Source organism: Bombina bombina, chromosome 3 (assembly GCF_027579735.1).
Source record: "Bombina bombina isolate aBomBom1 chromosome 3, aBomBom1.pri, whole genome shotgun sequence".
Taxonomy (NCBI): domain Eukaryota; kingdom Metazoa; phylum Chordata; class Amphibia; order Anura; family Bombinatoridae; genus Bombina; species Bombina bombina.
In genome coordinates, this window is record NC_069501.1 from 42582257 (window position 1) to 42609423 (window position 27167).

Sequence of the window (27167 nt, forward strand, 5' to 3'; positions counted from 1 at the left end):
GTTGTGACATTGTCTGTCTGAAAACAAATGAACGATTCTCTCTTCAGAAGAGGCCAAGACTGAAGAGCTCTAAAAATTGCACGGAGTTCCAAAATATTGATCGGTAATCTCACCTCCTGAGATTCCCAAACCCCTTGTGCTGTCAGAGACCCCCACACAGCTCCCCAGCCTGTAAGACTTGCATCTATTGAAATTACAGTCCAGGTCGGAAGAACAAAAGAAGCCCCCTGAACTAAACAATGGTGATCTGTCCACCACGTCAGAGAGTGTCGTACAATCGGTTTTAAAGATATTAATTGAGATATCTTTGTGTAATCCCTGCACCATTGGTTCAGCATACAGAGCTGAAGAGGTCGCATGTGACAACGAGCAAAGGGGATTGCGTCCGATGCAGCAGTCATAAGACCTAGAATTTCCATGCATAAGGCTACCGAAGGGAATGATTGTGACTGAAGGTTTCGACAAGCTGAAATCAATTTTAGTCGTCTCTTGTCTGTCAAAGACAGAGTCATGGACACTGAATCTATCTGGAAACCCAAAAAGGTTACCCTTGTCTGAGGAATCAATGAACTTTTTAGTGAATTGATCCTCCAACCATGATTTTGAAGAAACAACAAAAGTCGATTCGTATGAGATTCTGCTAAATGTGAAGACTGAGCAAGTACCAAGATATCGTCCAAATAAGGAAATACCACAATACCCTGTTCTCTGATTACAGATAGAAGGGCACCGAGAACTTTTGTAAAAATTCTTGGAGCTGTTGCTAGGCCAAACGGCAGAGCCACAAACTGGTAATGCTTGTCTAGGAAAGAGAATCTCAGAAACTGATAGTGCGCTGGATGAATCGGAATATGCAGATATGCATCCTGTAAATCTATTGTAGACATATAATGCCCTTGTTGAACAAAAGGCAGGATAGTCCTTACAGTTACCATTTTGAATGTTGGTATCCTTACATAACGATTCAATATTTTTAGATCCAGAACTGGTCTGAAGGAATTCTCCTTCTTTGGTACAATGAAGAGATTTGAATAAAACCCCAGCCCCTGTTCCAGAACTGGAACTGGCATAATTACTCCAACCAACTCTAGATCTGAAACCCATTTCAGAAATGCTTGAGCTTTCGCTGGGTTTACTGGGACACGGGAAAGAAAGAATCTCTTTGCAGGACTTAGAAGCTGGTTTTGCTTTTCTAGAAGGCTTGGATTTATTCCAGACTGGAGATGGTTTCCAAACTGAAACTGCTCCTGAGAATGAAGGATAAAGGCTTTTGTTCTTTGTTGAAACGAAAGGAACGAAAACGATTATTAGCCCTGTTTTTACCCTTAGATTTTTTATCCTGTGGTAAAAAAGTTCCTTTCCCACCAGTAACAGTTGAGATAATAGAATCCAACTGAGAACCAAATAATTTATTACCCTGGAAAGAAAAGGAAAGTAGAGTCGATTTAGAAGACATATCAGCATTCCAAGTTTTAAGCCATAAAGCTCTTCTAGCTAAAATAGCTAGAGACATAAACCTGACATCAACTCTGATAATATCAAAAATGGCATCACAGATAAAATTATTAGCATGTTGAAGAAGTATAATAATGTTATGAGAATCATGATCTGTTACTTGTTGCGCTAAAGTTTCCAACCAAAAAGTTGAAGCTGCAGCAACATCCGCCAAAGATATAGCAGGTCTAAGAAGATTACCTGAACACAAATAAGCTTTTCTTAGAAAGGATTCAATTTTCCTATCTAAAGGATCCTTAAAGGAAGTACCATCTGCCGTAGGAATAGTAGTACGTTTAGCAAGGGTATAGATAGCCCCATCAACTTTAGGGATTTTGTCCCAAAACTCTAATCTGTCAGACGGCACAGGATATAATTGCTTAAAACGTTTAGAAGGAGTAAATGACTTACCCAATTTATTCCATTCCCTGGAAATTACTTCAGAAATAGCACAAGAACAGGAAAAACTTCTGGAATAACTACAGGAGATTTAAAGACCTAATCTAAACGTTTAGATTTAGTATCAAGAGGACCAGAATCCTCAATTTCTAATGCAATTAGGACTTCTTTAAATAAAGAACGAATAAATTCCATTTTAAATAAATATGAAGATTTATCAGCATCAACCTCTGAAACAGAATCCTCTGAACCAGAAGAATCATTAGAATCAGAATGATGATGTTCATTTAAAAATTCATCTGGATAAAGAGAAGTTTTAAAAGACTTTTTATGTTTACTAGAAGGAGGAATAACAGACATAGCCTTCTTAATAGATTCAGAAACAAAATCTCTTATGTTATCAGGAACACTCTGAACATTAGATGTTGATGGAACTGCAACAGGTAATGGTATTTTACTAAAGGAAATATTTTCTGCATTAACAAGTTTGTCATGACATTTAATACAAACAACAGCTGGAGGAACAGCTAACAAAAGTTTACAGCAGATACACTTAGCTTTGGTAGTTCCAGCATCAGGCAGCGATTTTCCTGAAGTATCTTCTGGCTCAGATGCAACATGAGACATCTTGCAATATGTAAGAGAAAAAACAACATATAAAGCAAAATTGATCAAATTCCTTAAATGACAGTTTCAGGAATGGGAAAAAATGCCAAAGAACAAGCTTCTAGCAACCAGAAGCAATGAAAAATGAGACTTAAATAATGTGGAGACAAAAGCGACGCCCATATTTTTTTAGCGCCAAATAAGACGCACACATTATTTGGCGCCTAAATGCTTTTGGCGCCAAAAATGATGCCACATCCGGAACGCCGACACATTTGGCGCAAAAGAACGTCAAAAATGACGCAACTTCCGGCGACACGTATGACGCCGGAAACAGAAAAGATTTTTTGCGCCAAAAAAGTCTGCGCCAAGAATGACGCAATAAAATGAAGCATTTTCAGCCCCCGCGAGCCTAACAGCCCACAGGGAAAAAGTCAAATTTTTTAAGGTAAGAAAAAATGATTGATTCAAATGCATCATCCCAAATATGAAACTGACTGTCTGAAAATAAGGAATGTTGAACATCCTGAGTCAAGGCAAATAAATGTTTGAATACATATATTTAGAACTTTATAAAAAAAGCGCCCAACCATAGCTTAGAGTGTCACAGAAAATAAGACTTACTTACCCCAGGACACTCGTCTACATGTTGTAGAAAGCCAAACCAGTACTGAAACGAAAATCAGCAGAGGTAATGGTATATATAAGAGTATATCGTCGATCTGAAAAGGGAGGTAAGAGATGAATCTCTACGACCGATAACAGAGAACCTTATGAAATAGACCCCGTAGAAGGAGATCATTGCATTCAAATAGGCAATACTCTCCTCACATCCCTCTGACATTCACTGCACGCTGAGAGGAAAACCGGGCTCCAACCTGTTGCGGAGAGCATATCAACGTAGAATCTAGCACAAACTTACTTCACCACCTCCATAGGAGGCAAAGTTTGTAAAACTGATTTGTGGGTGTGGTGAGGGGTGTATTTATAGGCATTTTGAGGTTTGGGAAACTTTGCCCCTCCTGGTAGGAATGTATATCCCATACGTCACTAGCTTATGGACTCTTGCTAATTACATGAAAGAAATTATGATTTCTCTCCATGCCAGCGAGTATTTAAGAAATCGGGCCCTTTGTATTAATTCCTGCAAAGCTGCACTCCCCGGTGCAATGCACTGTCACTCCTGAGAAGGACACGGCTGCTAAACCAATCAGGAGTGGCATACACACGTATCCAATGAAACAGTTGCTCTCATCCTACTTATCTAAATAGTGGCTTAAAAATAAGCTGATCTAATAAATTAGCATTTTGTTAATAAATTAAAATATCCCTTTAATTGTGTTCACAATCTAACATCACAATTGAGTGCGTCACAAAATACTTATTCTCAAAGTTAGCTGATCTTCAAAGTGCATTTAAAATACAAGTAAAATCCCACAAGTACTCTGGCTTTTTATATTCTGCAATTACTTGAGATTACCCAGCAACAGACGGCTATAAATTCTGAATAAAATATAAATGCTTTGATGGTTGCCTACTGAAAGATATTAGAAGTCTCTTGCATTAATATTGTACAATATTTCTTAATGCGATTTAATTATTAAGGAAGTCAAAAAAAACCTTTGGGTCCTCGAACTGCCCGGCCAGAGAGACTTTGCACGCCAACAGAAGGCTCTTGTACTGCTCTATGAAGTTGTAGAGGACAGTGGTTCGATGCACGCCTGGGTTATGTATCTGCTGCAGGACAGACTGAAGATGCCAAAGCCGGTCCTTCACCGACAGGTTCTGGTCCAGAGGAGGAGGAGCCAAGCTAGAGCTCAGGTCTAGAGAGGCAGAGAAGTATTAAACAGGTTAATAGGAAGTCAAAATAACACTTTCATAATTGAGATAAATATAACAGATAAGTTCCAGTTTGCTATTATTATCACATTCACATCTTTCTCTTGGCCTCGTTTGCTAAAACCTGCATTGTTCCATCAGAGCATACTGGGGTAGGCACAGGAGCATGCACGTGTCTTGAGCTCTATATTGCAGTTGTGTTTGCAGCAATGCTTGGGATTGGTCTTTTTGAATTCCTGGTATATTTCTAGCGGGTGGTGTCTGCAATAATGTTTGTAATGTTTATCATTCAGATAGAGTATACAATTGTAAACACATTTCCAAATTACTTCTACTATCAAAGAGAACAAAGCCAATTAGACAACATAATTCAATTGTAAAGCTCTGAATCATGAACGTTTAATTTTGTCATTACTGTCCCTTTAATAAACCACGCAGCTGAATTTAAATCTACTAGAGATTCAAAAAGACCAATTGGCCATCCAAAACACTGGCGTGAAAGTAGAAACAGTAACAAGTGCTGGCAGCAACCTGTTGAAATGTAAAAGGGACACTGAACCCAAATTTTCTCTTTCATGATTCAGACAGAGCATGAAATTGTAAGCAACTTTCTAATTTACTCCTATTAGCAATTTTTCTTCGTTCTCTTGCTATCTTTATTTTAAAAACAGAAATGAAAATCTTAGCAGTCAGCCCATTTTAGGTTCAGCACCATGAATAGAGCTTGCTTATTGGAGGCTTACATTTACCCACCAATAAGCAAGCATAACCCAGGTTCTCAACCAAAAATGGGCCAGTCCCTATATGCATCACATTCCTGCTTTTCAAATAAAGATAGCAAGAGAACGAAGAAAATTTGATAATAGGAGTAAATTAGAAAGTTGCATAAAATTGCTGCTCTATCTGAATCATGAAAGAAAAAATGTGGGTTTAGTGTCCCTTTAATTAACTTGAAGGTTATGCAGCTTCTTGTAAAAAGTCGAAAATATAAGAATCTCTGTGAGAAAAAGTGATAAGTTGTCATTCCAATACTCAAGTCATCTTTTTCAGCCATTCTTTAGTTAATTCCCTTGTGTGCTTTAGGTTGTGTAGCATCACCCAAACTCTTTAGCTTGAGGTCATGAATTGCTGCCCTGACATTCTCCTGGCAAATGTCTAGATACACTTTTAAATTCATTGCTCGCTCAATTACTGCAAGGAGCCCAGGCCCTGAGGCAGCAGATCAGCCCCAAACCAAGATGCAATGATTCTCTCTCCACCAGGCTTCACAATTGGGATAAGGTTTTGCTGATAGTGTGCTGTGTTCTCCCCCCCACCACCCACCCATAGCACTGAGCAATTTTGTCTCATCTGTCCACAGCACATTTCACCACAAGTGGCACACTAGGTGGTCTTTGGCAAACCTGAGTCATGCCGCAGTTTGTTGTTTTACACAGCAGTGGTTTCCTTGGTGTTGTCCTTCCATGAACACCATTATTGTTCAGTGTTTTTCTGATAGTGGAAACATGAATAAAGACTTTTCACAGTTTGTAGAGATTTCTGCAGGTCTTTTGCGGGTTACATTTAGGTTCACCAATTTCAGGATTACCCGTTGTGCTATTGGAGTGATCTTTGCAGGGTGCCCACTTCTAGGGAGAGTAGCAACAGTCCTGAATTGTCTCCATTTCTAAAAAGTATAGCCTCCATTTACTAACAGCCGGATAGACAAGAATGGACATTCCTAGTCATTGTAGCTAGCGGGCAGCAATATGCCGCCCCTGCTCGCCAATACCCCAGTCTGAGAAGTCCAGGGGGATTGATAAATGCAGTGGCGTAGTGGGTATGACGATTACTTCTTAATTATTGGCTGCAGGCTCACTCTGCGAAGTTGCTCCAAAGCTGCATTCGCAGCTTCTTAAATGGAGCGCTTTGTCTTACGATAAACTGATGAACAACCAAGTATTTAGCAATGGTTTTCTAATCTTTTCCAGGTCTGGATCTATATAATGCATCCTATTAAAGTTAAGATAAAGGCATGGTTCACACTAACCAATATTTCTTGAGAGTAACAGATTTGTCCATAACCAGGCTTTGTGTGCCTTTATGTAAAGGGCAAACACCACTTCTAATCTCATCTCCTCAAAGGGATAGGAAAGTCAAAATTAAACTTGCATAATCAGATAGAGCATGTCATGTTAAGACACTTAAATTCACTTCTATTTTCAAATGTGCTTCGTTCTCTTGGTATCCCTTGTTAAAAAATGAATATGCACATATCATACACTAGTGGGAGCTGCTGCTAATTGGTGCCTGCACACATTTGTCTCTTGTGATTGGCTAAATAGATATTTTCAGCATCCTGTCAGTAGTGCATTGCTGTCCCTTCAGCAATGGATAACAAGAGAATGAAGAAAATTTGATAATAGAATTAAATTGAAAAGTTGTTTAAAATTGTATGTTCTATCTGAATCAAAAGAAAATGTTGGGGTTTACTATGCCTTTAATTGAAACACCTGACTCCAAATAGCTTTTAGAGAAGTTAGCACAGAGGATTATTTACATTTTCAAGCCTGCACTTTAAGATTACTCAATGACTTCAATAAAAATTAGAAAAGTATAACTGATTGGGTGTTTTTAGTTTAGCCAGATTGTGTCTGTAACTGAGACTTAGCTGAAGATCAGACTATCAGACCATCTTTAATGAGTAATCTATGCAGAACTCCTGGTGATTCTAAAAGGTTCACACACTTTCTTGTAACTGTATTTATATATGTGTGTGTATGTGAGTGTTCTACCCAGGATCTTTTTAGCGTGTGCACCACCTGGCTGATTTTATTGACCAACCAGCTAAAATTTTAAAATGTTACATCTTTATTGCACAAATTATCATCAAATACATTTATGTTAAATTATGCATTTAATTTGTGCTTTGGATAGCAATATATATATATATATAAAACGGTCGTCTGACGAATAACCCTAAAGGGGGCGTTCTGGCCATATAAAATAACAAATGCGTAACACTGTCTATTCCACACATAAAAAATAAATAACTAAAAAGGTGACAACATATTGAGATTCACTACAGTAATAACCAAAAGTGTGTGACACAAAAGTTAGAGCAATGTCCAACAAAGTTCCAAATAAGTAGATCTAGAAGGAAACAATGCTTGCTGTCTGCAATCAGTTCTTGGAGATACCTGCCGATTGTGAATCCTCAGGCTTAAAAGAGGGGAGGGATCAGCGCCCACGCAAGGTTCATCGCAGGAGGAGTCTTTGACTCACGATCCACAGCAAGGGGGTACCAGTCAGTGTGCTGACCACTACAAGTATCAGTCCGCTCTATATGCACCTTACTGTCCCAGAAGTGCCAACACAATTGTGAGTGATTTTCTTACTACCTTAGCTTCTATTATTGATAACAGAAATACACTATGAGTGATTTATGAGGATACCTATATGCCAAAAACCAACGATGTTACAGGCGTGAAAATTGGTATTTAGATTCTCCTTGGAAAAAACAAAAAAAATTATGCTTACCTGATAAATTTATTTCTCTTGTGGTGTATCCAGTCCACGGATTCATCCATTACTTGTGGGATATTCTCCTTCCCAACAGGAAGCTGCAAGAGGATCACCCACAGCAGAGCTGTCTATATAGCTCCTCCCCTAACTGCCACCTCCAGTCATTCGACCGAAGACAAGCAAGAGAAAGGAGAAACTATAGGGTGCAGTGGTGACTGTAGTATAAAAATAAAAAACACCTGCCTTAAAATGACAGGGCGGGCTGTGGACTGGATACACCACAAGAGAAATAAATTTATCAGGTAAGCATAAATTTTGTTTTCTCTTGTAAGGTGTATCCAGTCCACGGATTCCTCCATTACTTGTGGGATACCAATACCAAAGCTATAGGACACGGGTGAAGGGAGGGAAAAGGCAGGCGCTTAAACGGAGGGCACCACTGCCTGTAAGACCTTTCTCCCAAAAATAGCCTCAGAAGAAGCAAAAGTATCAAATTTGTAGAATTTAGAAAAAGTATGAAGCGAAGACCAAGTCGCCGCCTTACAAATCTGTTCCACAGAAGCCTCATTTTTAAAAGCCCATGTGGAAGCCACCGCTCTAGTGGAATGAGCTGTAATTCTTTCAGGAGGCTGCTGGCCAGCAGTCTCATAAGCTAAGCGGATTATACTTCTTAACCAAAAAGAAAGAGAAGTTGCTGAAGCCTTTTGACCTTTCCTCTGTCCAGAGTAGACAACAAACAATGCAGATGTTTGACGAAAATCTTTAGTAGCTTGTAAATAAAACTTTAAAGCACGAACCACGTCAAGATTGTGTAAAAGACGTTCTTTCTTTGAAGAAGGATTAGGACACAGTGACGGAACAACAATCTCCTGATTTATATTCTTATTAGATACCACCTTAGGAAGAAACCCAGGTTTTGTACGCAAAACTACCTTATCTGCATGGAAGATCAGATAAGGGGAATCACACTGCAAGGCAGATAACTCTGAAACTCTTCGAGCCGAAGAGATAGCTACCAGAAACAGAACTTTCCAAGATAAAAGCTTGATATCTATGGAATGCAGAGGTTCAAACTGAACCCCTTGAAGAACTTTAAGAACTAAATTTAAACTCCATGGCGGAGCAACAGGTTTAAACACAGGCTTGATTCTAACTAAAGCCTGACAAAACGCCTGAACGCCTGGAACATCCGCCAGACGCTTGTGCAAAAGAATAGACAGAGCAGAAATCTGACCCTTTAAGGAACTAACTGACAATCCCTTCTCCAATCCTTCTTGGAGAAAAGATAATATCCTGGGAATCCTGACTTTACTCCATGAGTAACCCTTGGATTCACACCAATGAAGATATTTACACCATATCTTATGATAAATTTTCCTGGTGACAGGCTTTCGAGCCTGAATTAAGGTATCAATGACCGACTCGGAGAAACCACGTTTTGATAAAATCAAGCGTTCCATCTCCGAGCAGTCAGACGCAGAGAAATTAGATTTGGATGGTTGAAAGGACCCTGAAGTAGATGGTCCTGCCTCAGCGGTAGAGTCCATGGTGGAAGGGATGACATGTCCACCAGATTTGCATACCAAGTCCTGCGTGGCCACGCAGGTGCTATCAAAATCACCAAAGCTCTCTCCTGCTTGATCTTGGCAATCAGACGAGGAAAGAATCAGATGTAGTAGACCGAGCGCTAGTAATACGATGCCTTAAGCTCACTGGCAAGAGCCCCCTAGTGGGCTTGGGAGAGAGACTAACTAAACTGAGTGAGTGAGCGCTTACAGCTTAAAAGGCTAAGTGTTGGTATAAAACAATTTAATACAAGCAATAAAACAATATAACTATATAACTAATACAGTGATTCAGTTAAACAATTTAAACATATTACATGGATCCATGGGGGGCATATAAAAACAAACCTAAAATACAATGTGCGTTCAGAACAGCATAAAATAATAAATAATCACAATGCCGAAAAAAGCCAGTTGGGTCACAAACCCATCAACTTTCGTTGGATGGGCGCTGATCACATAGGTAAAATTGGATATAGACAGGTGATGCGACGTGTCTGTGATATGACGCTAAAGGTTACACAATGGTGTGGATAAAAATGTGTAAAAATGTGAAAAAATGTGAAAAAATATGTGAAAAGAATCAATATAAATATCCACAATTAGTGTTCAAAAATTAAATGTCCACAATTATATAAGTTCCAAATTAGATATATCCAGTGTGGGTAATGTGCATAACTTGCCAAAAGAAGGGGGTAGTTCCTTAGAAGCAAAATTTTGTGATGAATTGTAGAAAAAATGTTCAAAAACACATCGTGAAGAATACAAATCGAAATTTGTATTCTTCACGATGTGTTTTTGAACATTTTTTCTACAATTCATCACAAAATTTTGCTTCTAAGGAACTACCCCCTTCTTTTGGCAAGTTATGCACATTACCCACACTGGATATATCTAATTTGGAACTTATATAATTGTGGACATTTAATTTTTGAACACTAATTGTGGATATTTATATTGATTCTTTTCAAATATTTTTTCACATTTTTTCACATTTTTACACATTTTTATCCACACCATTGTGTAACCTTTAGCGTCATATCACAGACACGTCGCATCACCTGTCTATATCCAATTTTACCTATGTGATCAGCGCCCATCCAACGAAAGTTGATGGGTTTGTGACCCAACTGGCTTTTTTCGGCATTGTGATTATTTATTATTTTATGCTGTTCTGAACGCACATTGTATTTTAGGTTTGTTTTTATATGCCCCCCATGGATCCATGTAATATGTTTAAATTGTTTTAACTGAATCACTGTATTAGTTATATAGTTATATTGTTTTATTGCTTGTATTAAATTGTTTTATATCAACACTTAGCCTTTTAAGCTGTAAGCGCTCACTCACTCAGTTTAGTCAATCAGACGAGGAAGCAGAGGAAACGGTGGAAACACATAAGCCAGGTTGAAATACCAAGGCGCTGCTAGAGCATCTATCAGCGCTGCCTTGGGATCCCTGGACCTGGATCCGTAACAAGGAAGCTTGACGTTCTGACGAGACGCCATGAAATCCAGTTCTGGTGTGCCCCAAAGTTGAATCAACTGTGCAAACACCTCCGGATGGAGTTCCCACTCCCCCGGATGAAAAGTCTGTCGACTTAGAAAATCCGCATCCCAGTTCTCTACTCCTGGGATATGGATAGCTGATAGATGGCAAGAGTGAACCTCTGCCCATAGAATTATTTTTGAAACCTCCAACATTGCTAGGGAACTCCTTGTTCCCCCTTGATGGTTGATGTAGGCTACAGTCGTGATATTGTCCGACTGAAATCTGATGAACCTGACCGCAGCTAGCTGAGGCCAAGCCTGAAGAGCATTGAATATCGCTCTTAGTTCCAGAATGTTTATCGGAAGGAGTGTCTCCTCCTGAGTCCACAAGCCCTGAGCTTTCAGGGAGTTCCAGACTGCACCCCAGCCCAGAAGGCTGGCATCTGTCGTTACTATTGTCCAATCTGGCCTGCGGAAGGTCATACCCTTGGACAGATGGACCCGAGATAGCCACCAGAGAAGAGAATCCCTGGTCTCTTGATCCAGATTTAGTAGAGGGGACAAATATGTGTAATCCCCATTCCACTGACTGAGCATGCAGAGTTGCAGCGGTCTGAGATGTAGGCGGGCAAACGGCACTATGTCCATTGCCGCTACCATTAAGCCGATTACTTCCATACACTGAGCCACTGAAGGGCGAGAAGTAGAATAAAAAAACACGGCAAGAATTTAGAAGTTTTGACAAGCTGGCTTCTGTCAGGTAAATCTTCATTTCTACAGAATCTATCAGAGTTCCTAGGAAGGAAACTCTTGTGAGAGGGGATAGAGAACTCTTTTCTTCGTTCACTTTCCACCCATGCAACCTCAGGAATGCCAGAACAATGTCCGTATGGGACCTGGCGATTTGAAAATTCGACGCCTGTATTAGAATGTCGTCTAGGTAAGGGGCTACTGCTATACCCCGCTGCCTTAGGACCGCTAGGAGTGACCCCAGAACCTTCGTAAAGATTCTTGGTGCCGTAGCTAAACCAAAGGGAAGAGCCACAAACTGGTAATGCCTGTCTAGGAAGGCGAACCTGAGAAACAGATGATGATCTCTGTGTATTGGAATGTGCAGATAAGCATCCTTTAAGTCCACGGTAGTCATATATTGACCCTCTTGGATCATAGGTAGGATGGTTCGAATAGTCTCCATCTTGAAGGATGGGACCCTGAGAAATTTGTTTAGGATCTTGAGATCTAAGATTGGTCTGAAGGTTCCCTCTTTCTTGGGAACCACAAACAGATTTGAATAGAAGCCTTGCCCCTGTTCCTCCTTTGGAACTGGGTGGATCACTCCCATAACTAGGAGGTCTTGAACACAATGTAAGAATGCCTCTCTCTTTATCTGGTTTGCAGATAATTGTGAGAGATGAAATCTTCCTTTTGGGGAAGAAGCTTTTAAGTCCAGAAGATATCCCTGGGACACGATTTCCAATGCCCAGGGATCCTGGACATCTCTTGCCCAAGCCTGGGCGAAGAGAGAAAGTCTGCCCCCTACTAGATCTGTTACCGGATCGGGGGCTGATCTTTCATGCTGTCTTAGAGGCAGCAGCAGGTTTTTTGGCCTGCTTTCCTTTGTTCCAAGCCTGGTTAGGTCTCCAGACCGGCTTGGACTGGGCAAAATTTCCCTCTTGTTTTGTATTAGAGGAAGTTGAAGCTGCGCCACTCTTGAAGTTTCGAAAGGAACGAAAATTAGGCTGTTTGGTCCTTAATTTGTTGGACCTATCCTGAGGAAGGGCGTGACCTTTTCCTCCAGTAATATCAGAAATAATCTCCTTCAGCCCAGGCCCGAATAGGGTCTGCCCCTTGAAGGGAATGTTGAGAAGCTTAGACTTTGAAGTTATGTCAGCTGACCAGGATTTAAGCCATAGCGCCCTACGCGCCTGTATAGCAAAACCTGAGCTCTTAGCCGTTAATTTGGTTAAATGAACAATGGCGTCAGAAACAAATGAATTAGCTAGCTTAAGAGCTTTAAGCTTGTCAAGGATATCATCCAATGGGGTTTCTACCTGTAGAGCCTCTTCTAGAGACTCAAACTAGAAGGCCGCAGCAGCAGCAGTGACAGAGGCAATGCATGCAAGGGGCTGGGAATAAAACCTTGTTGAATAAAAATTTTCTTAAGGTAACCCACTAATTTTTTGTTCATTGGATCTAGAAAAGCACAACTGTCCTCGACAGGGATAGTTGTACGCTTCGCTAGAGTAGAGACTACTCCCTCCACCTTAGGGACCGTTTGCCACAAGTCCTGTGTAGCGGCATCTATCGGGAAACATCTTTTTAAAAACAGGAGGGGGAGAGAACGGTACACCTGGTCTATCCCATTCCTTAGTAATAATTTCTGAAAACCTCTTAGGTATTGGAAAAACATCAGTGTAAACAGGCACTGCGTAGTATTTATCCAATTTACACAATTTCTCTGGGACTACAACGGCGTCACAGTCATCCAGAGTTGCTAAAACCTCCCTGAGCAACATGTGTAAGTGTTGAAGCTTAAATTTAAATGTAGACATATCAGAATCAGGTTGAAGTATCTTCCCTGAGTCAGAAAAATCACCCACAGATAGAAGCTCTCCTTCTTCGGCTTCTGCACATTGTGAGGGTATACCGGACATAGCTACTAAAGCGCCAGAGAGCTCTGTATTTGTTCTAGCCCCAGAGCTGTCTCGCTTTCCTTGTAACCCTGGCAGTTTGGACAATACTTCTGTAAGAGTATGATTCATAACTGCCGCCATGTCTTGTAAAGTATACGCAATGGGCGCGCTAGATGTACTTGGCGCCCCTTGAGCGGGAGTTATAGGCTCTGACACGTGGGGAGAGTTAGTCGGCATAACTTCCCCCTTGTCAATTTTCTCTGGTGATAAATCTTTTAAAGCCAGAATATGGTCTTTATAACTTATAGTAAGATCAGTGCATTTGGTACACATTCTAAGAGGGGGTTCCACAATGGCTTCTAAACATAATGAACAAGGAGTTTCCTCTATGTCAGACATGTTTAACAGACTAGTAATGAGACCAGCAAGCTTTGAAAACACTTTAATTAATGTGAAAAAGCAGAATATAAAAAACGGTACTGTGCCTTTAAGGGAAAAAATAAACACAAAAACTGCAAAACAGTGAAAAAAGCAGTAAACTATGAAATTTTTACAGTGTATATAATAGACTAAAATAGCATTGCACCCACTTGCAAATGGATGATTAACCCCTAACGAAGCAAAAAAACAGTAAAAACCGTTAAAACAGTCACAAACTGCCACAGCTCTACTGTGGCTCCTACCTTCCCATAAAACGACTTTTGTAGGCACAAAAACCCTTTACAGAGGCCCAATATGTCAGGGGACTCCTTCAGGGAAGCTGGATGTCTCAGAATGTAAAAACAACTGCGCAATTAGAGCGTGAAAATAGGCCCCTCCCACCATGTACTCAAAGTCAGAGGGCCTTAAAAAACTATTCCTAGGAGTAAAATAACAGCCATGTGGAAAACTAGGCCCCAAACAAAGATTTATCACCTCAGTAAAAAACGTTCTTTATATTTATGCAAACGTTTTACATACTAAGCCATAATAGAAAGTAATACGAAAAACAGAATTTATGTTTACCTGATAAATTACTTTCTCCAACGGTGTGTCCGGTCCACGGCGTCATCCTTACTTGTGGGATATTCTCTTCCCCAACAGGAAATGGCAAAGAGCCCAGCAAAGCTGGTCACATGATCCCTCCTAGGCTCCGCCTACCCCAGTCATTCGACCGACGTTAAGGAGGAATATTTGCATAGGAGAAACCATATGGTACCGTGGTGACTGTAGTTAAAGAAAATAAATTATCAGACCTGATTAAAAAAACCAGGGCGGGCCGTGGACCGGACACACCGTTGGAGAAAGTAATTTATCAGGTAAACATAAATTCTGTTTTCTCCAACATAGGTGTGTCCGGTCCACGGCGTCATCCTTACTTGTGGGAACCAATACCAAAGCTTTAGGACACGGATGAAGGGAGGGAGCAAATCAGGTCACCTAAATGGAAGGCACCACGGCTTGCAAAACCTTTCTCCCAAAAATAGCCTCAGAAGAAGCAAAAGTATCAAACTTGTAAAATTTGGTAAAAGTGTGCAGTGAAGACCAAGTCGCTGCCCTACATATCTGATCAACAGAAGCCTCGTTCTTGAAGGCCCATGTGGAAGCCACAGCCCTAGTGGAATGAGCTGTGATTCTTTCGGGAGGCTGCCGTCCGGCAGTCTCGTAAGCCAATCTGATGATGCTTTTAATCCAAAAAGAGAGAGAGGTAGAAGTTGCTTTTTGACCTCTCCTTTTACCGGAATAAACAACAAACAAGGAAGATGTTTGTCTAAAATCCTTTGTAGCATCTAAATAGAATTTTAGAGCGCGAACAACATCCAAATTGTGCAACAAACGTTCCTTCTTTGAAACTGGTTTCGGACACAGAGAAGGTACGATAATCTCCTGGTTAATGTTTTTGTTAGAAACAACTTTTGGAAGAAAACCAGGTTTAGTACGTAAAACCACCTTATCTGCATGGAACACCAGATAAGGAGGAGAACACTGCAGAGCAGATAATTCTGAAACTCTTCTAGCAGAAGAAATTGCAACTAAAAACAAAACTTTCCAAGATAATAACTTAATATCAACGGAATGCAAGGGTTCAAACGGAACCCCCTGAAGAACTGAAAGAACTAAATTTAGACTCCAAGGAGGAGTCAAAGGTTTGTAAGCAGGCTTAATTCTAACCAGAGCCTGAACAAAGGCTTGAACATCTGGCACAGCTGCCAGCTTTTTGTGAAGTAACACAGACAAGGCAGAAATCTGTCCCTTCAGGGAACTTGCAGATAAACCTTATTCCAATCCTTCTTGAAGGAAGGATAGAATCTTAGGAATCTTAACCTTGTCCCAAGGGAATCCTTTAGATTCACACCAACAGATATATTTTTTCCAAATTTTGTGGTAAATCTTTCTAGTTACAGGCTTTCTGGCCTGAACAAGAGTATCGATAACAGAATCTGAGAACCCTCGCTTCGATAAGATCAAGCGTTCAATCTCCAAGCAGTCAGCTGGAGTGAAACCAGGTTCGGATGTTCGAACGGACCCTGAACAAGAAGGTCTCGTCTCAAAGGTAGCTTCCAAGGTGGAGCCGATGACATATTCACCAGATCTGCATACCAAGTCCTGCGTGGCCACGCAGGAGCTATCAAGATCACCGACGCCCTCTCCTGATTGATCCTGGCTACCAGCCTGGGGATGAGAGGAAACGGCGGGAACACATAAGCTAGTTTGAAGGTCCAAGGTGCTACTAGTGCATCCACTAGAGCCGCCTTGGGATCCCTGGATCTGGACCCGTAGCAAGGAACTTTGAAGTTCTGACGAGAGGCCATCAGATCCATGTCTGGAATGCCCCACAGCTGAGTGACTTGGGCAAAGATTTCCGGATGGAGTTCCCACTCCCCCGGATGCAATGTCTGACGACTCAGAAAATCCGCTTCCCAATTTTCCACTCCTGGGATGTGGATAGCAGACAGGTGGCAGGAGTGAGACTCCGCCCATAGAATGATTTTGGTCACTTCTTCCATCGCTAGGGAACTCCTTGTTCCCCCCTGATGGTTGATGTACGCAACAGTTGTCATGTTGTCTGATTGAAACCGTATGAACTTGGCCCTCGCAAGCTGAGGCCAAGCCTTGAGAGCATTGAATATCGCTCTCAGTTCCAGAATATTTATCGGTAGAAGAGATTCTTCCCGAGACCAAAGACCCTGAGCTTTCAGGGATCCCCAGACCGCGCCCCAGCCCATCAGACTGGCGTCGGTCGTGACAATGACCCACTCTGGTCTGCGGAATGTCATCCCTTGTGACAGGTTGTCCAGGGACAGCCACCAACGGAGTGAGTCTCTGGTCCTCTGATTTACTTGTATCTTCGGAGACAAGTCTGTATAATCCCCATTCCACTGACTGAGCATGCACAGTTGTAATGGTCTTAGATGAATGCGCGCAAAAGGAACTATGTCCATTGCCGCTACCATCAACCCGATCACTTCCATGCACTGAGCTATGGAAGGAAGAGGAACGGAATGAAGTATCCGACAAGAGTCTAGAAGTTTTGTTTTTCTGGCCTCTGTCAGAAATATCCTCATTTCTAAGGAGTCTATTATTGTTCCCAAGAAGGGAACCCTTGTTGACGGAGATAGAGAACTCTTTTCCACGTTCACTTTCCATCCGTGAGATCTGAGAAAGGCCAGGACAATGTCCGTGTGAGCCTTTGCTTGAGGAAGGGACGACGCTTGAATCAGAATGTCGTCCAAGTAAGGTACTACAGCAATGCCCCTTGGTCTTAGCACAGCTAGAAGGGACCCTAGTACCTTTGTGAAAATCCTTGGAGCAGTGGCTAATCCGAAAGGAAGCGCCACGAACTGGTAATGCTTGTCCAGGAATGCGAACCTTAGGAACCGATGATGTTCCTTGTGGATAGGAATATGTAGATACGCATCCTTTAAATCCACCGTGGTCATGAATTGACCTTCCTGGATGGAAGGAAGAATAGTTCGAATGGTTTCCATCTTGAACGATGGAACCTTGAGAAACTTGTTTAAGATCTTGAGATCTAAGATTGGTCTGAACGTTCCCTCTTTTTTGGGAACTATGAACAGATTGGAGTAGAACCCCATCCCTTGTTCTCTTAATGGAACAGGATGAATCACTCCCATTTTTAACAGGTCTTCTACACAATGTAAGAATGCCTGTCTTTTTATGTGGTCTGAAGACAACTGAGACCTGTGGAACCTCCCCCTTGGGGGAAGCCCCTTGAATTCCAGAAGATAACCTTGGGAGACTATTTCTAGCGCCCAAGGATCCAGAACATCTCTTGCCCAAGCCTGAGCGAAGAGAGAGAGTCTGCCCCCCACCAGATCCGGTCCCGGATCGGGGGCCAACATTTCATGCTGTCTTGGTAGCAGTGGCAGGTTTCTTGGCCTGCTTTCCCTTGTTCCAGCCTTGCATTGGTCTCCAAGCTGGCTTGGCTTGAGAAGTATTACCCTCTTGCTTAGAGGACGTAGCACTTTGGGCTGGTCCGTTTCTACGAAAGGGACGAAAATTAGGTTTATTTTTTGCCTTGAAAGGCCGATCCTGAGGAAGGGCGTGGCCCTTACCCCCAGTGATATCAGAGATAATCTCTTTCAAGTCAGGGCCAAACAGCGTTTTCCCCTTGAAAGGAATGTTAAGTAGCTTGTTCTTGGAAGACGCATCAGCCGACCAAGATTTCAACCAAAGCGCTCTGCGCGCCACAATAGCAAACCCAGAATTCTTAGCCGCTAACCTAGCCAATTGCAAAGTGGCGTCTAGGGTAAAAGAATTAGCCAATTTGAGAGCATTGATTCTGTCCATAATCTCCTCATAAGGAGGAGAATCACTATCGACCGCCTTTATCAGCTCATCGAACCAGAAACATGCGGCTGTAGCGACAGGGACAATGCATGAAATTGGTTGTAGAAGGTAACCCTGCTGAACAAACATCTTTTTAAGCAAACCTTCTAATTTTTTATATCCATAGGATCTTTGAAAGCACAACTATCCTCTATGGGTATAGTGGTGCGTTTGTTTAAAGTGGAAACCGCTCCCTCGACCTTGGGGACTGTCTGCCATAAGTCCTTTCTGGGGTCGACCATAGGAAACAATTTTTTAAATATGGGGGGAGGGACGAAAGGAATACCGGGCCTTTCCCATTCTTTATTAACAATGTCCGCCACCCGCTTGGGTATAGGAAAAGCTTCTGGGAGCCCCGGCACCTCTAGGAACTTGTCCATTTTACATAGTTTCTCTGGGATGACCAACTTGTCACAATCATCCAGAGTGGATAATACCTCCTTAAGCAGAATGCGGAGATGTTCCAACTTAAATTTAAATGTAATCACATCAGGTTCAGCTTGTTGAGAAATGTTCCCTGAATCAGTAATTTCTCCCTCAGACAAAACCTCCCTGGCCCCATCAGACTGGGTTAGGGGCCCTTCAGAAACATTATGATCAGCGTCGTCATGCTCTTCAGTATCTAAAACAGAGCAGTCGCGCTTACGCTGATAAGTGTTCATTTTGGCTAAAATGTTTTTGATAGAATTATCCATTACAGCCGTTAATTGTTGCATAGTAAGGAGTATTGGCGCGCTAGATGTACTAGGGGCCTCCTGAGTGGGCAAGACTCGTGTAGACAAAGGAGGGAATGATGCAGTACCATGCTTACTCCCCTCACTTGAGGAATCATCTTGGGCATCATTGTCATTGTCACATAAATCACATTTATTTAAATGAATAGGAATTCTGGCTTCCCCACATTCAGAACACAGTCTATCTGGTAGTTCAGACATGTTAAACAGGCATAAACTTGATAAAGTACAAAAAACGTTTATAGATAAAACCGTTACTGTCACTTTAAATTTTAAACTGAACACACTTTATTACTGCAATTGCGAAAAAACATGAAGGAATTGTTCAAAATTCACCAAATTTTCACCACAGTGTCTTAAAGCCTTAAAAGTATTGCACACCAAATTTGGAAGCTTTAACCCTTAAAATAACGGAACCGGAGCCGTTTTGAACTTTAACCCCTTTACAGTCCCTGGTATCTGCTTTGCTGAGACCCAACCAAGCCCAAAGGGGAATACGATACCAAATGACGCCTTCAGAAAGTCTTTTCTAAGTATCAGAGCTCCTCTCACATGCGACTGCATGCCATGCCTCTCAAAAACAAGTGCGCAACACCGGCGCGAAAATGAGGCTCTGCCTATGCTTTGGGAAAGCCCCTAAAGAATAAGGTGTCTAAAACAGTGCCTGCCGATATTATTATATCAAAATACCCAAATAAAATGATTCCTCAAGGCTAAATATGTGTTAATAATGAATCGATTTAGCCCAGAAAAAGTCTACAGTCTTAATAAGCCCTTGTGAAGCCCTTATTTACGATCGTAATAAACATGGCTTACCGGATCCCATAGGGAAAATGACAGCTTCCAGCATTACATCGTCTTGTTAGAATGTGTCATACCTCAAGCAGCAAGAGACTGCTCACTGTTCCCCCAACTGAAGTTAATTGCTCTCAACAGTCCTGTGTGGAACAGCCATGGATTTTAGTGACGGTTGCTAAAATCATTTTCCTCATACAAACAGAAATCTTCATCTCTTTTCTGTTTCTGAGTAAATAGTACATACCAGCACTATTTCAAAATAACAAACTCTTGATTGAATAATAAAAACTACAGTTAAACACTAAAAAACTAAGCCATCTCCGTGGAGATGTTGCCTGTACAACGGCAAAGAGAATGACTGGGGTAGGCGGAGCCTAGGAGGGATCATGTGACCAGCTTTGCTGGGCTCTTTGCCATTTCCTGTTGGGGAAGAGAATATCCCACAAGTAAGGATGACGCCGTGGACCGGACACACCTATGTTGGAGAAATTACTTTTTACTGCAAGCATGATGCCAGTCGTTTATTAAATCACTGCAATCAGGCTTACCTTAACTATATCAGGCACTGTCAGCATTTTCTAGTTCTGATCATCCTCTAGAAAATAATATACTGTACATACCTCAGGGCAGTTAATTCTGCAGGCCATTCTCCCAGCTGAAGTTTCCTCAAACTCTTCAGTTATGTGTGAGAACAGCAGTGGACCTTAGTTACAACCTGCTAAGATAAAAAAAAAAAAACTCAGGCAAATTCTTCTTCTAATTTCTGCCTGAGGTAAAAAACAGTACAACGCCGGCACCGTTTAAAAATAGCAAACTTTTGATTGAAGATAAACTACACTAATTCACCACATCTCTCTAGCTACTTCCCTTGTCGAGAGCTGCAAGAGAATGACTGGTGGTGGCAGTTAGGGGAGGAGCTATATAGACAGCTCTGTTGTGGGTGATCCTCTTGCAGCTTCCTGTTGGGAAGGAGAATATACCACAAGTAATGGATGAATCCGTGGACTGGATACACCTTACAAGAGAAAACACGTGTTTTACCATTTCCCATATATCCACTTCAGGGGGGTGTCAGTATATAGCCGGGTTATAATACAATATATTTAATAATTATTCTTTCAAATAAACCCCCAATAAAAATGCATATACCAAACAATAAAATTAATGTAAATTCCTAAATTCTTTATATTAGTTAAAATTTATAGACAACCAGATATGAATCAAACTATACACGTTTAAATTGTTAGAATATGCTATGCAAAGATCATAAAAATTACCTTATTCACAATAATCTCTCAAATCAGGGTTGAATTTAAATATCACAATAAGATACCAGGGTAGGGTTCACTAACTTTAACAGTGCTTAGTTAAACAATAGAACAATATACTTTAACAGTCAATTTCTATGCCAAGTTATCTGAAATTAAATAAATTCTTTAGCAGCGATAAGGTAAATTATAAAATATATTTATATGGTTACAGTTACAAATTATTTGGCAAACAAAAGATTAGTTTTAAACCACACCAAATTATGAATGCAGCTAAAATACAAAGTACCTTTTAAATCTGTTAACTGCAGTTTGATTGTAGCAATAATGAATTTATTTGCTTTTAAAACATAATTTATGCTTACCTGATAAATTTATTTCTCTTGTGATATATCGAGTCCACGGATTCATCCTTACTTGTGGGATATTCTCCTCCCCTACAGGAAGTGGCAGAGAGAGCACCCACAGCAGAGCTGCCTATATAGCCCCCCCCCCCCCCTTAGCTCCAACCCCCAGTCATTCGACCGAAGCCTAGGAAGAAAAAAAAGAAACCATAGGGTGCAGTGGTGACAAAGTTTAAAAATATATATATGCCTGTCTTAATAAACAGGGCGGGCCGTGGACTCGATACATCACAAGAGAAATAAATTTATCAGGTAAGCATAAATTATGTTTTCTCTTGTAAGATGTATCGAGTCCACGGATTCATCCTTAATTGTGGGATACCAATACCAAAGCTTTAGGACACGGATGAAGGGAGGGACAAGACAGGGACCTTAAACGGAAGGCACCACTGCTTGTAGAACCTTTCTCCCAAAAATAGCCTCCGAAGAAGCAAAAGTATCAATATTTGTAAAATTTGGAAAAAGTATGAAGCGAAGACTAAGTCGCCGCATTACAAATCTGTTCAACAGAATCCTCATTTTTAAAAGCCATGTGGAAGCCACAGCTCTAATAGAATGAGCAGTAATTCTTTCAGGAGGCTGCTGTCCAGCAGTCTCATAGGCCAAACGGATGATGCTTTTCAGCCAAAAGGAAAGAGGTAGCCATAGCCTTCTGACCTCTCCGCTTACCAAAATAAACAACAAACAATGAAGATGTTTGACGGAAATCTTTAGTTGCTTGAAAGTAGAACTTTAAAGCATGAACCACATCAAGATTGTGCAACAGACATTCCTTCTTTGAAGAAGGATTAGGACACAGTGAAGGAACAACAATCTCTTGATTGATATTCTTATTAGAAACAACCTTAGGAAGAAACCCAGGTTTAGTACGCAAAACCACCTTATCTGCATGGAAAATAAGATAAGGGGAAACATACTGTAAAGCATATAGCTTCAGAAACTATTCGAGTCGAAGAGATAGCTACTAAAAACAAAACTTTCCAAGATAGATATTTGTCCTTATAAGGAACTAGCTGATAATCCCTTCTCCAAACCTTCTTGGAGAAAAGACAATATTCTAGGAATCCTAATCTTACTCCACGAGTAACCTTTGGATACACACCAATAAAGATATTTGCGCCAAATCTTATGATAGATCTTCCTGGTGACAGGCTTTCTAGCCTGAATCAGGGTATCAATGACCGACTCAGAGAAACCATGCTTTGATAGAATCAGGCGTTCAATCTCCAAGCAGTCAGACACAGAGAAATTAGACTTGGATGTGTGAACAGACCTTGGATTAGAAAGTCCCGCCTCATTGGCAGAGTCCATGGTAGAACCGAGGACATGTCCACTAGGTCTGCATACCAAGTCCTGCGTGGCCATGCAGGTGCTATCAGAATCACCGAAGCTCTCTCCTGCTTTATTCTGGCAACCAGACGTAGAAGGAGAGGAAATACAAAGGCCAGATTGAAGGACCAAGGCACTGCTAGAGCATCTATCAGTACCGCCTTGGGATCCCGGGACCTGGACCCGTAACAAGGAAGTTTGGCATTCTGACGGGACGCCATCAGATCCAATTCTGGTGTGCCCCATAGCTGAATCAGCTGGGCAAATACCTCCGGATGGAGTTCCCACTCCCCCAGATGAAAAGTCTAACGACTTAGGAAATCCGCCTCCCAGTTCCCTACTCCTGGGATGTGGATTGCTGAGAGATGGCAAGAGTGATCCTCTGCCCATCAGATTATTTTTATTACCTCCATCATCGCTAGAGAACTCCTTGTTTCTCCTTGATGATTGATATAAGCTACAGTCATGATGTTGACCGACTGAAACCTGATGAATTTGGCCACAGCTAGCTGAGACCACGAATGAAGCGCATTGAATATCACTCTCAGTTCTAGAATATTTAATCGGGAGAAGAGATTCCTCCCGAGACTATAAGCCCTGTGCTTTCAGGGAGTTCCAGACTGCACCCCAGCCTAGCAGGCTGGCATCTGTCGTTACAATGAGCCACTCTGGTCTGCGGAAACACATTCCCTGAGACAGGTAGTCCTGAGACAACCACCAGAGAAGAGAATCTCTGGTCTCCTGGTCCAGATGCAGTTGAGGAGACAAATCTGCATAATCCCCATTCCTACTGTTTGAGCATACATAGTTGTAGTGGTCTGAGGTGAAGGCGGGCAAAAGGAACTATGTCCATTGCCGCTACCATGAGTCCGATTACCTCCATATACTGAGCCACTGATGGCCGAGGAATGGTATGAAGAGCTCGGCAAGTGGTTAAGAGTTTAGATTTTCTGACCTCCGTCAGAAATATTTTCATTTCTACCGAATCTATCAGAGTCCCTAGAAAGGAAACTCTTGTAAGAGGGAAGAGAGAACTCTTTTTTTATGTTCACCGTCCACCCGTGAGATCTCAGAAAAGCCAACACAATTTTGGATAGCTGGAAAGTTGACGCCTGAATTAAGATGTCGTCTAGATAAGGCGCCACTGCTATGCCCCGTGGTCGTATAACCGCCAGAAGGGACCCTAGCACCCTTGTGAAAATTCTGAGAATAGGGATGTGTAGATACGCATCCTTTAAGTCCACGGTGGTCATATATTGACCCTCCTGGATCAGAGGTAGAATAGACCGAATAGTCTCCATCTTGAATGATGGAACTTTGAGGAACTTGTTTAGAATTTTGAGATCCAAGATTGATCTAAAAGTTCCCTCTTTTTTGGAAACCACAAACAGGTTTGAGTAAAATCCTAGCCCTGTTCCTCTTTTGGGACTGGGCGGATCACCCCCATGGTATGTAGGTCTTCTACACAGCGTAAGAACGCCTCTCTCTTTGTCTGGTTTACAGACAATCGAGAAATGTGAAAAGTCCCCCTTGGAAGAGAGCCTTTGAATTCCATAAAATATCCCTGGGACACAATTTCTAAAGCCCAGGGATCATGAACATCTCTTGCCCAAACCTGAGAGAGAGTCTGCCCTCTACTAGATCCAGTCCTGGATCGGGTGCTAACCCTTCATGCTGTCTTAGAGGCAGCTGCAGGCTTCTTGGCCTGTTTACCCTTGTTCCAAGCCTGGTTAGGTCTCCAGACTGTCTTGGATTGGGCAAAATTCCCCTCTTGCTATGCAGCAGAGGAAGCTGAAGCGGGACCACTCTTGAAAATCTGAAAGGAACGAAAATTATTTTGTTTGGTCCTCATCTTATTTGATCTATCCTGAGGGAGGGCATGACCTTTCCCTCCAGTTATGTCTGAAATAATCTCTTTCAATTCAGGCCCGAATAGGGTCTTTCCTTCGAAAGGGATGTTCAAAAGTTTAGTTTTAGATGACACATCAGCAGACCAGGATTTAAGCCAAAACGCCCTGCAGGCTAAAATGGCAAAACCGGAATTCTTTGCCGCTAATTTAGCCAGTTGAAAAGCGGCATCTGTAATAAAAGAATAAGCCAATTTAAGGGCCTTAATGTTGTCCAAAATTTCATCTAATAAAGTCTCCATCTGAAGAGCCTCTTCTAGAGCCTCAAACCAGAAAGCAGCTGCAGTAGTTGCAGGAACAATGCACGCAATAGGTTGAAGAAGAAAACCTTGATGAGCAAAAATTTTCTTCAGGAGACCCTCTAATTTTTTATCCATATGATCTTTGAAAGTACAACCGACTTCAATAGGTATAGTTGTATGCTTAGACAGAGTAGAAATAGCTCCCTCCACCTTAGGAACTGTCTGCCACGAGTCCCGCATGGTGTCAGATATGGGAAACATTTTCTTAAAAACAGGAGGGGGAATGAACGGAATACCTGGTCTATTCCACTCCTTAGCAATAATATTCACAATCCTCTTAGGGACTGGAAAAAAACATCAGTGTAAACAGGAACCTCTAAGTATTTATCTATCTTACACAATTTCTCTGGGACCGCTATAGGGTCACAATCATCTAGAGCCGCTAATACCTCCCTGAGCAATAAGCGGAGGTGTTCAAGCTTAAATTTAAAGGCCGTCAAATCAGAATCTGTCTGAGGAAGCATCTTTCCTGAATCAGAAATTTCTCCCTCAGAAAACAAATCCCTCACCCCTACCTCAGAGAATTGTGAGGGCATATCAGATACGGCTACTAAAGCGTCAGACTGCTCAGCATTTTTCCTTAACCCAGAGCTGTCCCGCTTTCCTTGAAAACCAGGCAGTCAGGATAAAACCTCTGTGAGGGTTGTATTCATAACTGTGGCCATGTCTTGTAAAATAAACAAATTTGACGCACTAGAGGTACTTGGCGTCACTTGTGCGGGCAGTACTGGTTGTGACACTTGGGGAGAGCTAGATGGCAAACCCTCATTTACTTCTGACTGAGAATCATCTATTGCTCTATTTTTAAGTGCTAATATATTTTCTTTATAGATCACTACAATTGGGACACATTCTAAGAGGGGGTACCACAATGGCTTCCAAACATATTGAACAAGGATTTTCCTTGGTGTCAGACATGTTAAACAGGCTAGTAATGTAACAAGCAAGCTTGGAAAACACTGTAATCAAAGTAAATAACACTTAGAAATAAAACGGTACTGTGCCTTTAAGAGAAAAAAAGCTGCACAAATTCTGCAAAACAGTGTAAAAAGCAGTAAACATAACAAATGTTTTACAGTAGTATCATATAGCCTTAGTAACTTTGCACAGCTATGCAAATAAACAATTAACCCCTTAATGGCAAAACCGGATTGAAAAAACATCAAAACTGGTAAAAAAAAGACTCAGCACCTTGCCACAGCTCTGCTGTGGCGCCTACCTGCCCTTCAAAACAATTTGTGGGGGGAAAAAACTTCTTTTACAGCCCGCAAACACAGCAGGAACCTCTGGAGAAGTCTCAGAGGAAAAGAAACTGCGCAACTGAGGCGCAAAAATAGGCCCCTCCCACCTCACTCAATGTTTTGAGACCTAACAGAAAAACACTAGAGTGTCTCTAAATTAACCATGTGGGTTAAAAAACCCTAAAACAAGCCATAATGACCCCTTTAGTCCCTTCAAAAAAATTGTTATAATTGTATCATTTACTGAATAAACAAAAAAGTTTTTACCAAACAGTGTCACCAGTAACTAATGAGCCCTTCATGCAAGCTGAAATTCCTATCCAAGTGTCTGAATACAGCTTACCCTTCCCTCATGGGGATATTGCCAGCCTTTTCTAGAAATAACACAGTCTGTCTAGAAAAAAATAGACTGAACATACCTTAATGCAGTTTAGCCTGCAAACTGTTCCCCCAACTGAAGTTTTCCTGTACTCTTCAGCCCTTGTGAGAACAGCAGTGGATCTTAGTTACAAAAATGCTAAGATCATCATCCTCCTATAGACAAACAAACCTCCTGGCAGAAATCTTCATCCCTTTTCTGCCAGAGAGTAATAGTACACCGGTACCATTTAAAATAACAAACTTTTGCTTGAGAAATTAAAAACCTAGCATTTTTGTCACCACACTCCTCTTTGCCCTTCCTAGCAGTTAAGCAGGTAGAGAGAATGACTGGGGGGTGGAGCTAAGGGAGCTAAGGGGAGAGCTATATAGGCAGCTCTGCTGTGGGTGCTCTCTCTGCCACTTCCTGTAGGGGAGGAAGTAAAGATGAATCCGTGGACTCGATA

At 41.5% G+C, this 27167-nt stretch overlaps 1 protein-coding gene across 1 annotated transcript in view; it reads right to left on the reverse strand.

Moving 5' to 3' along the window:
• Positions 1 to 27167, reverse strand: part of POLQ (DNA polymerase theta) — a 444612-nt gene that overhangs the window by 260142 nt on the left and 157303 nt on the right. The window contains exon 18 of the mRNA XM_053705140.1: positions 4120 to 4322. Coding sequence (XP_053561115.1) covers positions 4120 to 4322 — 203 coding nt within the window. The remainder of the gene's footprint in view (positions 1 to 4119; positions 4323 to 27167) is intronic.